This window comes from Aplidium turbinatum, chromosome 8, assembly GCF_918807975.1.
Source record: "Aplidium turbinatum chromosome 8, kaAplTurb1.1, whole genome shotgun sequence".
NCBI classification, from domain to species: domain Eukaryota; kingdom Metazoa; phylum Chordata; class Ascidiacea; order Aplousobranchia; family Polyclinidae; genus Aplidium; species Aplidium turbinatum.
In genome coordinates, this window is record NC_137479.1 from 32,587,849 (window position 1) to 32,603,583 (window position 15,735).

General features: G+C 38.5%; 3 protein-coding genes across 3 annotated transcripts; 2 read left to right on the forward strand and 1 right to left on the reverse strand.

Annotated features, from left to right (window-relative positions):
* Positions 1 to 1,253: 1,253 nt before the first annotated feature.
* LOC145775408 (uncharacterized) lies at positions 1,254 to 1,763 on the forward strand. Its single transcript, XM_082586701.1, has one exon. The coding sequence runs from the start codon at positions 1,254 to 1,256 to the stop codon at positions 1,725 to 1,727; it is 474 nt and encodes a 157-aa protein (XP_082442827.1). The 3' UTR covers positions 1,728 to 1,763.
* Positions 1,764 to 10,720: 8,957 nt separating this feature from the next.
* Positions 10,721 to 12,082, reverse strand: LOC145776362 (uncharacterized). Its single transcript, XM_082587758.1, has 3 exons — positions 11,322 to 12,082; positions 10,913 to 11,095; positions 10,721 to 10,824 (listed from the first exon to the last, which is right to left on the reverse strand). Exons 1-3 carry the CDS (start codon positions 11,475 to 11,477, stop codon positions 10,771 to 10,773), a joined length of 393 nt encoding a protein of 130 aa, XP_082443884.1. The 5' UTR covers positions 11,478 to 12,082; the 3' UTR covers positions 10,721 to 10,770.
* Positions 12,083 to 14,358: 2,276 nt separating this feature from the next.
* On the forward strand, positions 14,359 to 14,868 carry LOC145775409 (uncharacterized). The gene has a single exon (XM_082586702.1). The coding sequence runs from the start codon at positions 14,359 to 14,361 to the stop codon at positions 14,830 to 14,832; it is 474 nt and encodes a 157-aa protein (XP_082442828.1). The 3' UTR covers positions 14,833 to 14,868.
* The last annotated feature ends 867 nt before the right edge of the window (positions 14,869 to 15,735 follow it).

The following is a 15,735-nucleotide window of genomic DNA, read 5'->3' on the forward strand; positions in this document are numbered from 1 at the left end:
ATTGGTTTGGTGGAGACCTGTACCAGACAAAGTCACGAGGGTCATTCCTGACAAAGTTGTGTGTTAAAAATATTGCATCTATTCTATTCTGCAATCATTTTGGCTGGAATTACCCATGTTTTGGCTGGAATTATCCCAATCATTCGAAATTACTGCTATCTAGCACCTTGTGACTTTATAACACATGCCGTGCCTTTGCCAGAAAAACCGCAAATTAGACTCATTGCAACTACAAATGTTATGTGCATAGCCTTTTACTTCGCAACAGCTTTTGAGCCCCCCCAAGCTAAAATGTATAATTACGGGCCTGGGTTAGAACCACGCTGTGGTTTTAGATGACAACCTGGTTAGTCGAGCTAATATTGATTGATATTATTCCTGCATTGTTAGATAACTATGGTGCAGTGGCGGATCTACCGGTTTGGGCCTGATTGGTACAGGCCCACCCAGATTGACAGTGGGCCCACCCAAAATCAGATTCATGAAAAAAAGACATATTAATGTTTAACACTAGAACAACCAAGTGGCATTGAATTGTCTTTGACGTCACTATTTCACAGCATGATACCACTTTAACATTTGTACCACTATACCACTTTAATTTTTGTATGCTGGCCCGACGTGGCGTTATTGGTGAAGGCCCACCAAGATATTTCCTAGGCCCACCCATAAATTACGTTCTGAATCCGCCACTGCTATGGTGGCTCCATCATCGCCATCAGCAAGATCCTGCGGGAAGGCAACGACTTGAAAGTGACAGTCACAGCAGGAAGTCATTTTGATGGAGGAAGGATAAAGATGAAATCCTCCAACACTCAGAATGACATCCATGCAGTGACGTCATTCATCAAATCGATGCAGACGCGACTTGGATTCCTTAATCTGTCCGGATGTCTCATGAATTCCAATTGATTCCATTCATTGAAGGAGGCGATCAAATCGATGCGTGGATCCGTGAGTCATGTTTAACTTTTATAACCAACACATTGATTCATCAAATCAATCAATCAATCATTTTATTTTTCGTCATTAACGCGTCCGGGACGAAAAAGATACTAACTACAAAATCGATATAGACCTACCAGGGCATCCAGGCCGGATAGCGACTGTCAAAACAGCGACTGTCGTAATGGCGACTTCATAATAGCGACGTAATGAAGTGAGCGACATTCCAAACAGCGATTGTATAAATGCCGACTGCATTAAAACAGCGACTGTTATGATAGCGACTTAACACTTTAAGTGCCATAAAAATGCCCCATCTGGATGAAGTGAGCGATGCCTTTGATGAATTGGTGGCAGACTACCCAGCAGAAGTAATGCCTCTCGTAATTTACTTCGAAGACAACTACGTGGGCCGAAGAAACAGACGGGGAGACAGACGACAGCCATTGTTTCCCGTACATATGTGGAGTGTGAAAGCCAGACAAGATGCGGGACTGCCACGAACCAACAACCAGCTAGAGAGTTGGCACAATGCGTTTCAGGGATCAACGGAAACTCATCATCCATCCATCTTTCGATTCATCGAAGCTTTAAGACGGGAGGAAGCCCTTCAACGGGCAAACCGAACCCAGCTACTACAAGGCAGAGACCTGACTCAGCGAATGAAAAGATACGTGACAATGAACACACGAATCACTGTTGTACAGCAAAATCGAGGCCAGTATGATCTGCGGCAGTTCCTTCGAGCCCTTGCTCACAATTTAGAAATAAACGTGGCTTGATTTTTATTGCAAGACTTTTGGTTGTTTTAAAGTCCCTTTTGGTTTCAATCTTTTTCTAGACCCTGAATTTTATTGCAAGGGTTGACGACTTTCTGTTGTTTGGCTTGACTAGCCTATTTCTTTTTAAATCATGTGACTTCTATGGATAGTCCAAATAAAATGTTGTTTTAAAGTCCCTTTTGGTTTCAATCTTTCACTACGCAGTGTTTGCCTATTTGTGCGTGCATACGTGTGTAGAGAGGTGTGGGGGATGGAAGGTATGTGTGGAGGGGGTGAAAGAGTGCATGTGCGCGTAATCCTTGGATTTAATAAAAGAAGTGAGGTCGCTGTTGTGGCAGTCGCTGTTTTTGATGAATCGCTGTCGTGTAGTCGCTCTATTGACAGTCGCTGTTTTAAATGAATCGCTGTCGTGTGGTCGCTCTATTGACAGTCGCTGTTCTGACAGTCGCTATTTGGAACCCGAGCCACCTACCAGCACGTTAACGAACGGGAAATGGCGGCAAAACCTTAAAAGGTTTAAAACGTGCCTGAATGGAAAAGCACGTAGTAGGCTATATATCAGTAGTTAGCACGGCCACAAAACCCATAAAACAAATAGCAAATAGCAAAAAATAAAACAAAAACAGAGAGAAGCACAGATGCAGTAATGAATGACAGCCTAATGAAAAGTGTTGTGGATTGAATTTGCCAATTCCAATATTGATGTGGATGAGCAGTCATAGTAATAATAATAGGATGGAGAAAGAAAACCGGACATAAATGAAACCCATCCTCAGGCAAAAGCCCGTTTCGATGTGGCCCAGGAGAGCAGGTGTTGAGCTCTTTCTGTGGTAATACTGCACATCACACAGTAGCCTAAGACGATTAAGGTTTGAGATCCAGTTTAAGTTATTGTTTCTTGTCCTTGTGGGTGATGGAGTGGATGAGCTGGTAGACGATGATGTCCTGATGGTGTTGATGAAGCTCTCATCCCCTTTTGCGACGTGTCGTGTTGGTTATGGAGTGTTGCGTTTGTTGTTAACATCTACAAACATAAAAGTACAGCACAAGCAATTGACATTATTGTTAAGTAGGCCTAATCTTTTGTAAATTATTTTGGATTTACACTAAAATCTTCAAAAGAATGCAAGAAAGCCTTTCTACGTTGTCTTTCTAAATCTATTGCGTGTCCGTTTTGCTTTAACCCTTTTTCCTGTGACGTAGTTTGGCCAGTTGACTTGCGGACGGGGGGGTCGGTTCAACACTATCACTTTGAGCTCGTGTAACTCAAAAACTACGCAAGATAAATCAATCAAATTTTCACATGGTGTAGATAATTTATCTGACAACATAACATCGAAACTCTTTTGAAATTTGTTCAACAGCGCAACTTGAAAAATCAAATAATTTGATGGTTGGTCATATTTTTTTATTTGACTTGAGAAATTTCTTCTTAATTAACTTATAACTGAGTGTGACGGGTTAATTCCATTGTGTAGATTTTAATCTCTTACGCGGAGACGTCGTCCACGCTTCAATGAAATCGTAATTGGCGTCCGACTCGCGTTTGCTTGTTGTTTTGCCTGAGGTATTGTAAAAAAAAATTGCTTTGTTTCAACATTTGCAGAGAATGAGACAAAATCACCGGAAAAAAAACTATTTCAAGTTCTTTTTGAGCACATGTTTATAGCCTACACTTTTTCAAACGTACTGTCATTACTTGATATTGGAACTAAATCAAGCAAATTTTTTTTACATTAACACTGTCGAATTTGGTTATGCATGATCAAGAAACACTTTGTATTTCACAGCACATCTCAGGAAGCTATGTATTCGTTTTTAACATTTGTTTTGTTTTGTTTTATTATCTTTATCCTGCATTGCGGGAAAGCGGACTTGAGCGCTATGCATCGGTGTACGCCTTCCGACGTACACCTGACCCACGCTGCAGCCGACTGCAATGTCTGTTTCCGATTGTCTACTCTACTTATGACTTAAATTTGGTACTACCCATTACTCGAAATCGATCACTGGGTAGAGGCAATTATCGTAAAGTTTCTTGCCCAGAGAAACAACAGCAAGTGCGGCTGGCTGGGGTCGAACATGCAGGCTCTCGACTGCGAGCCCAACGCGCTAACCACTCGGCCACTGCTGCCTATTCAACGTCTAAAGAGGGTGAATCGATGTAAAAAGTGTCTGATTTGCTGTCTGGGTAGCGGTTGAATACAGAAAAGTAAGGTAGCCTAATGGTGTCACTTGGTATTTGAACAACAACCTATCCAAAGGTAGTGACTTGCTTCGATAGGAGCTTGTTCCATTTTAGGCCATCATGCACTCCAAAAACAAAGAGCGTCTAAAACTCCTGAATGATAAACTATGTCACGATGCATTCCAAAGTGATATGTTTCAATACTTACCAACAATGATCACTTTGAATGAAACAATTTTGTAAACAGTTGTGATAAAATGTAGTGATAATAATCGTTTAGTCAAATCGTGTTGTTAGGCTATAGAAGAGGTCGTTTGCCAAATGGAACTCCGGTTCTGCGTGACAAACTCGAAGTCGTGGCATAACGATACGAAAAATAGAAAACAAATCTTTTTCAGGCCGATTGCTATTGTCGTAAAAAAACAAAAAAATCACTAAAGTGTTGACTTTTTCCTTGGGCAAAATTGAAGGTTATTGATATTTTAAAAATGCACGTTTGTGTCAAAATGATTGAAGTGTTTTTTTTTCATGTTGTTAACTAGATTTGCAAAATAACGTTTTCTACATTTTTTTTCTAATTTGTTGGACATGCATTTTGTGTCAAGTTATTTGTGACGCATTAGAAGATTTCTTTCTGTTCAAATTTTGAAATAGCATTTTAGATGCAGTTTGCAGTTGATGGCGTTACTGCAAAAGCCATCTTTTGTAATTGACACACATCCAAAAACAAAAGACGCATAAACTACTGCTGGCTGATAGACCACGTCACAATACATCATAATGATGTTTTTCCGAACCGAGACCCAGAAAACCAATTTTGTCGTATATTAGTTTAGACGTCTGCAGACGTTGAACCAATGACAAAAAGTGATTTGCTGATTTGAAACAAAGTGATTGCTGTTTCCAATGTGCAAACATTTTGATAAAAAGTAATCAAGTCTAGGCCACAGCTTTCTGGTCCATTCAGGCTACTATGGTCAATCAACTCATGTTGCAAATAACTTGTTTTGTGTAGGGTCTTGCTTGTGAAAAAAATCGAAGTAAAAACACAAAAATGAAGTAAGCTATATTTACAAAGTATTATATTCTTGAATGAACCATAGTTTTAAAAAAATAGTTTGAACAGGTTTCATCTGATAGAAACTATAATTGATATCATCGCGAAGGATCAAATAGCTGCGAAAATCACTTCAAGCAATTCTTTGGGGTGATTTTCATTATGCAAACCAAGGTGAACCTCAATATACATATTTTTATGCCAAACGATAAAAATCGTTCTTTCTTTTTTTAAGGACAAGGAAAACGATCCGTATAAAATATAATTCAATTCAACATAATTTCCTTATTTTGTTAGATATGCATTTTGTGTAACAAAGCTTTAGAAAAATTGCTGAGTATGGTATAGCGTTTGAGATGCAGTCAGGGAATACAACTCTAGGGTTGATGGCGTTATTACAAAGCCAATCTTTTGTCACGGAAATGTATTCGAAAACAAAAAGGCACAAAAGCGCTGACTGATAGATTACGTTACAATACGTTATAAAAACGAGGCATTGATTTCAGATTCTTTCAATCCAACAAACAACTTTGCTCCAAATGACACAAACGTCCAAATTTATGGAGTAAAAGATATAGGCCTACACCGTTTTGTGAAAATAAGCTTTTGAAGACCAACATTTGAATGAAAAGTTTGAAGTTATTGAGTTGATCCTAATAGTGTTTCTGCTGAGATATATCAAAACATTTCAATCCTCGTATAAAAAAATAATTTTGTAATCTCTCAAGCAACTGCAAAATTACCATTTAGGTAAAGATTCAGTGATGATACAATATGCACAATGCTTGTCAAAGCACAGTAATTTAGCTGCGCGTGTTTTTCCACAAAAGCCAAGCAGTTTAGATAGTATGTGTCAAGTTCTTTTCAGTATCCATCAATCTCTCGTTTTCATAAAACATTTTCACAACATCCATAAATATTCATGTGAATATAAGTGTACAGGTACATGCAAAAGTTTATTGGCTGGACAAGAACGCACTCCTTGCTTTTCGACAAGAAATCAAGAAACTTACCACATCAGTCTGTATGTTTTATGAGATAAACAGAGTTTGTTTCAAGAATTTTCCTACTGCTTCTTGTTATAAGTTAGAAACAAAATGTATTCGCCATAGAAAAACAACGTAAAATTACATTTTTTGAGCACAGCTTATCGGATGCTCTCTGATAATTTCAAAGCAACTCAGATGTAATTAAAAGATTAATCAAAGCAACTCAAAACTCGAGTTTGCAAACAAAAGGCGGAATCATTACGGTTGAAAGCTTTACAACAAAACCAACTCATGAGATATCTGCGTCGCAGTTCCACGCACGGCGGCGCTCAGTAATCCTATTAATCCGTATAATTTGAAAACAAAAGGGCTAGCTAGTAGCTAGCTAAAATATCAGAGTATGTTATGAAAATCATGCCATATCTCTAAAACTATAGACAATAGCAACGTCATTTAAAGCGGAATAAATACTTGAATAATTTTTAGGAAAAGTCAAGAAATTTCAAAGCTTTGGATCGCGTAGTTCTTTAATGACATTGCTTTGAAAAGTACCAAGTCCCCACCGTCTAATGCAGTGTGGAGAAAAGCGGGCAAGTTCGCTTGTTCCGCGTGCCCTTGGGAAAAACAACTAGGCCTTATATAAGTTAATACCACCTTCAGAAATCAACACAATAATAGTAACACTTCAATTGTACTTGGAGATTACGAAAATTAGATTAAAAAAAGGATGTATTAAAGTCTATTTATTTCTAAGTCAGTGTAAAAGTTAACTAATAGGCTATAGGCTACTGGTCTTCCCTTAGCTGACAAATTGCGCAAAAACCTTTCTATGCACAGCATATTCAGCTGCAGCTTCGAGCAACTTTTTACTTGCTATGTAACGTGAAGGAAACTACAACACAAACTCTACTTTTATTAATTTTCTTACGCCTCCAAGCTAAAGAAAATGAAGAGGGATTGATTTGCAACAATTAATAGGTGTCGTTAAACAGACCTCAGGTTTACAATGTTATCACATTACTACGCAACTTATTTTCACTGCGTAATGAAAGAACAGAATTGGTAGGCTACCGTTTTTAAAGTCTTTGCTTTGACCCAACCCTGAAATCGATCTCAGATCTACCAGCACTAAACAGGGCCAGATTTATCAGTAGGCAGTTGCCTAGGGTGGCAAAATAAACGAATATATTAGGCTACATTGATAATACTGTACGTCAATATAATAATTCACAACAGGTATATTCAGGTATAGGCTATAGCAATTAATAAATATGTTATCACATCACACACATTTATAAACAGTGCGGCAAGTCATATATGGCAAGTCATCGCCCCTAGAGTACTTCACGCTTGATTGGTTTTCAACAATATGTGCTGTTTAGCACTTCTTTTAGTTATCTGTCTCGCTTAGTATGGAGGACTAGGCTTTGTCTGTGCAATTTTTATTAATCTTTGTTCGGTTTGTTTCACTGTTAGTAAAGTTAAAGGAGCCTAGAAAACATGTTTTTAGTCAATATTAGATTGATGGAAAAGTTGTAGGCTATTTTGTGTAGCCTACTTGCCTTGATGCTTAAAGTATGTAGGCCTAAACAAGCCAAAAAGGAAGACTAGTTTACGAAAAAACTTTAGTTTCATGAAGTTTTATAAAAATGGCGGCATTGAGGACAAATGAGAACAAGTGCCTGTGTTGTATCGAAAAATCGAAAATCACCATCGAAAAAAATGTTTGGGGGCAGCACTTTTCTTATCTGCCTAGGGCAGCACTTAGGCTACATCCGGTCCTGGCACTAGAGCGAAAAGGCGATAACCACTCGGCCTCTAAGCTGGTTGTCACAATCTTTTGCTAACAACACATTGAAACTTCATTATCGGCAGCATTGAAGCTTAGGTTGATACAACGTCGTCTGTCGTTGATACTTTGTCCTCGTCACACACGTCAACTATGTAATGAACAATCCGCATAACGTCAATTTATTATGAATTGACATCAAATATTTAACGCCCTGTTAGATCAGTGGTCGCCAACCCGAATGAAGATCAAGCGGCGCTGGTTCGGTTCTGGGAGTGTGAGCTTGAGCGACGCAGTCAGAATTGCTTTCCATTCGGCGGCACCTAGTGGATGGAATAATTCCCGGCAACAACATTTCAACAATCGGAAACTTTACTCCGTCCATCTCGTTAACCGGTTTTTGAATCAAAAGCTTCTACAAGGAAGTGAAACTACCAGGAATAACCTAGTAAGGCTTTGTCTGTGCGAAGATAAAGATTCAAAACCAAACCAATAACATCTTAACGTGGAACTTGTTGAGTCAAATGTGATTGGGATCGTCATAACCAGTGGCTCACCCACAGAGTCCTTCATCCAGTGTAATATTCGAGCTCTCGTAAGTGTAGTTTCGCCTTACAAACTGGGAGATGCACGAACGCCTCCAGCTATCCTGCCTCTTTTTAATTACTAGTGGTTGTTTTCTTAACGCATAGCTTACTTTTGGAGGCAAAACTGAGCTTTGTTTGACTTGTGTAGTTTTACATTACAGCCAGGCTAGCGAGCCACAAGTTTTTTGGTGTGGTGGTGGCGAGTTGAAGTCTGACGATGCTCGTTTTTTTTTTACAGAAATTGTCATTCAATTTAATTTTTATTTAGGAAAAATAACCGTTATTGTTTGTTCTTAAAATCAACTTGCAGGGAGGGTGCTACCTCTAAACACCATGGGCGCCGATCCCTATAAGACAGCGGGGACATGTCCCCACCATCTTTTTATATGTCCCCACCATCTTTTTACATTATTTTTGTAACGTAAAAGGGAAAATATAAACCGAATGTGACAATGTTATCAATCAGTCAGACGTTTAAAATCTATTGAAAGGAGGGGACAACATTTTTGTTTTATGCGAGCAAACCTCAACCGTAGTAAGCTATCACAAATGTTTTATTAGGCGGAGAAACTCAGGTGCAACTCGTTACGCCAAAGCCAGACAGTGCAGAGTGTTAGAATTACTTAAAAAGAGTCATACAAGCATGTAGTGCAGTAGGCTTATTAGCTTGTGTTACTTTAGTGTGAGAAAAAAGGAGTTTTTTGAGTTATTATTACATTGAAGTTAAGGGCTGCTGAAACGTCTTTGCCGGTTTGGCAAAAAATTGTATAGGCCTATAGGCCAATCAGCAGTTGGAAGGCTAGCAGGCAGCTTTTATGCTTTTTTTCAATTAAAAAAATTCTTACTCTGCTAATTTTTTTAAAGACTTGTCACGTCCCAAAAAGATCCCAAATCATATTCAGTATGGAAATGGTCAACCTCCTCGACTTCAAACACCAGAGACGAAATATCGGTCAGAGTATTTTGCAATCATTGACAGCGCGCAGCAAAATTTTGCTGACTATTTCAAGTCGACCAATCGTGAGCACTACAAAATTCTACAAGAATCAATCTTTAATGGAAAGCTACAATCACATGTGGACGTGGTAGACGATTATCCTGAGTTCTCTCACACAGAGCCCTTGCACAAGATTTTCGAATGATATTCAAAAAGATACCATCCGCTGTTTGGCAAATGTTTCCGCAAATGGAACTTTTGCTCATTTCACCAGCCAGCTCGTGTTCAGCTGAACGGCCATTTTCAACTTTGCTACGTGTCAAAACGTGGTTACGACCTACCATGACACAGAAACGGCTAAATCATGCAATGGTCTGCCATGTGCACAACAAAGCTTTGAATTCGATCAACCTCCATGGCCTCTCCAAGCAGTGTTTTGTTTTTGAGGGAAGCTGTACAAGTGTTTTTGGTTAATAGCCTAGCTGATAAGCTCAGCTCCCAGTTACCAGGCTGTAGGCCTAGCGCAACTACCGCATTAGTTCCTATAACAGTTAGCTCAGGCTATAAGTTTTACTCTTGTGTGTGTTGTTCATACAGCCACTGACATTAAAATTTGCATTATTGCTTACAAAAAGTGTTCAAAAGTCCTGATACTGGATCCAGGAACATTCTATTTGAAAAAGCATGATGTCTTATAACTTAGATGCATTGCTGATAAGAGAATATGATCTGGTTAGCTTAGTCAATTAGTGCACAACTGTACTGGTAGGTTACCAGTTATATGCCATGGGTGCTTTTTGACTTTCTAAAAAATAACGCGTTAAAATATTTTTTGAAAATTTTGTAATTTGCGGTGCATTGTCAAAGTTCCAGACAAATTGCGAATCGATGATGCAGTTTCGGATAAAAATTTTGGGTTTGCTGCATCTCTAGTAACGCTTGCAGGTCTCTGTTTTAACGAAGTAATTAACCTGGCAACACCGTGTAAAATTTTTAATTGAAAAAAAAAATTATCTGACAACATTGTCAACAAAATAATTGATTCGATGTCACCTACGACGTGGCTCATCTCGATGGCTACTTCTAAATTTCCGAATCAAATGGTACATTGAACTTACAAAAAATAACTATCTAACCTGGCAACACTGTTAACAAATCAATTGAAGCTCATGTCTATTTTCAAATTGTATATTGAATATACAAAAACCAATTATCTAATCTGGCAACACTGTTAACAAATAACTTAACTTTAATTCTTTTTATTGAAATTATTTCATAAAAACTAATAAGTTTAAAAAACAAACTTACTTTTGTTGATGTTTATCGATCTCAAGTTGAAGAACATAAACAAACCTTGGTATGATAATATTATAAACATTTTTGTTGATGTTACGTCACCTGATGTAAACAAGCAGTTTGTTGTATTTTCAACTCAACCAAACAAAATCACTGGATGACATAATTTTATTATAAACATCAACAAATAAATAAAAACATCAACAATCCTTGTGCGTGAGGGGACGACCGGCGCCAACATGAATCTTCAACTTCTGTAAAAGACAAAGCGAATAGTTGACGTTGATTTAATGTTGACACAATTAATTGATATAACGTTGATACAACGTAAACAACTCTCACTTTATTGTCCGTCCGATCCAATGCTTCTTGTAGCTTGGATGTTTCCTCCATGTTCGCATCTCTCCTCCACCCATCTCCATCATCGAGGGATTGCCACATCCCAACTTCCTCCTCAATCTTGTGCAACACCTTGATGACGTCATCGATAGATAGGAAGTTGTCTTGGAGATCCATCCGAACAATCTAAACACAAATTAATTATGATGCAACAATTAAACATAAACAATTTATTTATGTTGTGACTTTTTGTTTATTTATTTTATGTTTACAAGAATTGTTAGAAAATGATTAAAATTGGAAACTGGAACTTACTTTGTGAAACTGAGACGTTAAAACAACGTAATGCGACGTTGAATCAACGTCTGACCATGAATCAATGTGTTGGTTATAAAAGTTAAACATGACTTACTGATCCACGCATCGATTTGATCGCTTCCTTCCATGGAAGGAATTGATTGGAATTCATTTTGCATGTGGACAGATCAAGGAATTCAAGTCGCGTCGGCATCGACTTAAGGAATGACGTCACAGCATGGAAGTCATTCTGAGGGTGGGAGGATTCCATCTTTATCCTCCCTCCATCAAAATGACTTCCTGCTGTGATAATCACTTCCAAGTCGTTGCCTTCCCGCAGAATCTTTGAGATGGCGATGATGGAGCGAGCATCATTGTGACCTAACAATGCAGGAATAATATCAATCAATATTAGCTCGGCTAACCAGGTTGTAGTCTAAAATCACAGTTTGGTTCTAACCTTGGCTTACTAAATACAGGCCTTGCCATCGTGCGAGCTGGAGTCCAAGCTGGAGGCGAACAAAAACTCATGTCTAAACTTGCTAAACACACTTTTCAAGGCTTGTTTGCCCATTTTGTTAAATCCTGCTCGATTGATACCATATCAGTAAATAATAATCAATTTTTTTTTAATTAAATTGATAAGTTATATGCATACGTTTGATTTACAATGAATGACACATTTAAATAAAGCACATGGTGGAATAAAAGGTGTTAAATGAAACGGTACAAATGCACACAAGAAAACAATATTTCTTGTCAAGCATAATCTGCTATTATTAACGTTGATTTAACGTCAGTAACGCAAATACAAGCACAACACAAAAGCACAATGAAAGACAATATGTATGGGTCATTCTATTATAATACAGTCAAAATTTTGTAACCCATCCTTTCAGAATTTCTTCATTTTTTAATATGTTAGAGCTATTAGGAAAAGATGAAGATTGGCATTTGTACTGTCAAAATCCATCAAGCGGTTTTCAAGATATCAACGATTATATTTTTGCCACTAGAGGCGCTATTTTCATATCACGAAAAAAAAAAAAAAAAAGCTTAGATTTCTTATTTTTTATGATACAGAAATAATAAAAATATGTATTCTTATAGTTTTTGGGGCAAGGAATTGAAAGATGTTATTACATTTGTGAAAAGAGCAAAGGAAAACACTTTTTTTTATTGTACAAACGTTTTGGGGTACTCCATTTCAATGCCCCATATTTCAAATCTGCAAAAAGATTTTTTCCCCCAACTAATGCATGCTAAACTGTCACGAAAAGCTACCTGCTTCATGTAGAAAAGTATGATAAATACATTTTGTTGCAAGCTTCTGCAATTGACATGAATTTTTCATTGCTACAGTATATCCATAATGTTTTCAATCAATAGACTTGAAGTGTCATACAATTGAGGCACTAATGATGCTCTACAGTAGTAGGCCTAGAGCAAAATGCATATGCCATAAATAGGGCACTGCTGATTATTGATTTTTTAATAAAAAATACATGATCACACAGCATATGCATCATGATGTCATAGTAAATGTTCAATTTGATTGGTAACAGATTTTGATTTAAAAGACTTTCATTAAGTGCATCAAGTGCACCTTCGTTATCTGTAATTGCAAATTCTAATCTGTCAGCTTCAGATGTACTTGAAAATTAGCATGCATCATCACACTCATCCGTATCAGACGGGTTGCCCTTGGCTAGAATATCAAGCTCTTTTTTTGCTTGTCTCTGGCAAGTGATGCATAATTTCAATCCGGGTGTAATTGCATTGTGGGTTTTATCAAACTTCTTGACATGAGTATTTAATGTATATAATTGATTGGCGTGCTTTGGGAAGCTTAACTTCATAATGGAGTTGTAAGAGATTGCAGCATCTCGTTGGTCTCTTTTCAAATCGCGTAATATGTATATTAGGGAGGGCCGTCGGAAACAGATTGCTTAGCAACTCGAGTTTCTTCGGAGGTTTGTCGAGTAAATGGCGAAATCGAAAACCATTTTTTAATTGAACGCCAGGAAGACGGCGCACAACACGGACCTAATCGGTAAATCACCCAATTCCAGGGATATTGCCAGGGTTGCCATACCGTCCTTAATTCTAAGATTTGTCCTTTTGAAGAACTCTATCTTAGAAAATATTACTGTCCTTATTGCTAAGAAATGTCCTTCTTTTTGATTTGAGTCCTTATTTTCAACAATTACGTCGCGTATACGCCGCACACCCATCACACATGGTTGATACATCAATCATCGTACAGTTAAACATGCAAGTAGGCTACTTGGTAGCCTATATATAAATGGTGAAGGCAGGGTATACAAGTAGCCTAAGTATACTTGGTAGCCTATATAAAAGGTGATGGCAGGATATACAAGTAAGTAGGCTTCTTGGTAGCCTATATAAAAGGTGAAGGTTTGGTATGAAAGTAACTAGGCTCTTGGCAGCCTATAAAAAAGGTGAAGGCATGGTATGTAAGTAAGTAGGCTACTTGGTAGCCTATATAAATGATGAAGGCAGGGTATACAAGTACGGTAGCCTAAGTACTTAGTAGCCTACATAAAAGGTGATGGCAGGGTATGCAAGTAGGCTGCTTGGTAGCCTACATAAAAGGTGAAGGCATGGTATGCAAGTAAGTAGGCTACTTGGTAGCCTATATAAATGATGAAGGCAGGGTATACAAGTACGGTAGCCTAAGTACTTAGTAGCCTACATAAAAGGTGATGGCAGGGTATGCAAGTAGGCTACTTGATAGCCTACATAAAAGGTGAAGGCATGGTATGCAAGTAAGTAGGCTACTTGGTAGCCTATATAAATGATGAAGGCAGGGTATACAAGTACGGTAGCCTAAGTACTTAGTAGCATTGATTCATCAAATCACATTGATTCATCAAATCAATCAATCAATCATTTTATTTTTCGTCATTAACGCGTCCGGGACGAAAAAGATACTAACTACAAAATCGATATAGACCTACCAGGGCATCCAGGCCGGATAGCGACTGTCAAAACAGCGACTGTCGTAATGGCGACTTCATAATAGCGACGTAATGAAGTGAGCGACATTCCAAACAGCGATTGTATAAATGCCGACTGCATTAAAACAGCGACTGTTATGATAGCGACTTAACACTTTAAGTGCCATAAAAATGCCCCATCTGGATGAAGTGAGCGATGCCTTTGATGAATTGGTGGCAGACTACCCAGCAGAAGTAATGCCTCTCGTAATTTACTTCGAAGACAACTACGTGGGCCGAAGAAACAGACGGGGAGACAGACGACAGCCATTGTTTCCCGTACATATGTGGAGTGTGAAAGCCAGACAAGATGCGGGACTGCCACGAACCAACAACCAGCTAGAGAGTTGGCACAATGCGTTTCAGGGATCAACGGAAACTCATCATCCATCCATCTTTCGATTCATCGAAGCTTTAAGACGGGAGGAAGCCCTTCAACGGGCAAACCGAACCCAGCTACTACAAGGCAGAGACCTGACTCAGCGAATGAAAAGATACGTGACAATGAACACACGAATCACTGTTGTACAGCAAAATCGAGGCCAGTATGATCTGCGGCAGTTCCTTCGAGCCCTTGCTCACAATTTAGAAATAAACGTGGCTTGATTTTTATTGCAAGACTTTTGGTTGTTTTAAAGTCCCTTTTGGTTTCAATCTTTTTCTAGACCCTGAATTTTATTGCAAGGGTTGACGACTTTCTGTTGTTTGGCTTGACTAGCCTATTTCTTTTTAAATCATGTGACTTCTATGGATAGTCCAAATAAAATGTTGTTTTAAAGTCCCTTTTGGTTTCAATCTTTCACTACGCAGTGTTTGCCTATTTGTGCGTGCATACGTGTGTAGAGAGGTGTGGGGGATGGAAGGTATGTGTGGAGGGGGTGAAAGAGTGCATGTGCGCGTAATCCTTGGATTTAATAAAAGAAGTGAGGTCGCTGTTGTGGCAGTCGCTGTTTTTGATGAATCGCTGTCGTGTAGTCGCTCTATTGACAGTCGCTGTTTTAAATGAATCGCTGTCGTGTGGTCGCTCTATTGACAGTCGCTGTTCTGACAGTCGCTATTTGGAACCCGAGCCACCTACCAGCACGTTAACGAACGGGAAATGGCGGCAAAACCTTAAAAGGTTTAAAACGTGCCTGAATGGAAAAGCACGTAGTAGGCTATATATCAGTAGTTAGCACGGCCACAAAACCCATAAAACAAATAGCAAATAGCAAAAAATAAAACAAAAACAGAGAGAAGCACAGATGCAGTAATGAATGACAGCCTAATGAAAAGTGTTGTGGATTGAATTTGCCAATTCCAATATTGATGTGGATGAGCAGTCATAGTAATAATAATAGGATGGAGAAAGAAAACCGGACATAAATGAAACCCATCCTCAGGCAAAAGCCCGTTTCGATGTGGCCCAGGAGAGCAGGTGTTGAGCTCTTTCTGTGGTAATACTGCACATCACACAGTAGCCTAAGACGATTAAGGTTTGAGATCCAGTTTAAGTTATTGTTTCTTGTC

Bases quoted from the DNA above. Each gene is read 5' to 3' on its own strand.
- LOC145775408 (XM_082586701.1), top strand. From the start codon at position 1,254: ATGCCCCATCTGGATGAAGTGAGCGATGCCTTTGATGAATTGGTGGCA.
- LOC145776362 (XM_082587758.1), bottom strand. From the start codon at position 11,477: ATGGAATCCTCCCACCCTCAGAATGACTTCCATGCTGTGACGTCATTC. The intron at 11,096-11,321 runs GTAAGTCATGTT...ATTTGTGTTTAG, and splicing joins TCAAATCGATGCGTGGATCA to ATTGTTCGGATGGATCTCCA. The intron at 10,825-10,912 runs GTGAGAGTTGTT...TGTCTTTTACAG, and splicing joins TGGATCGGACGGACAATAAA to AAGTTGAAGATTCATGTTGG.
- LOC145775409 (XM_082586702.1), top strand. From the start codon at position 14,359: ATGCCCCATCTGGATGAAGTGAGCGATGCCTTTGATGAATTGGTGGCA.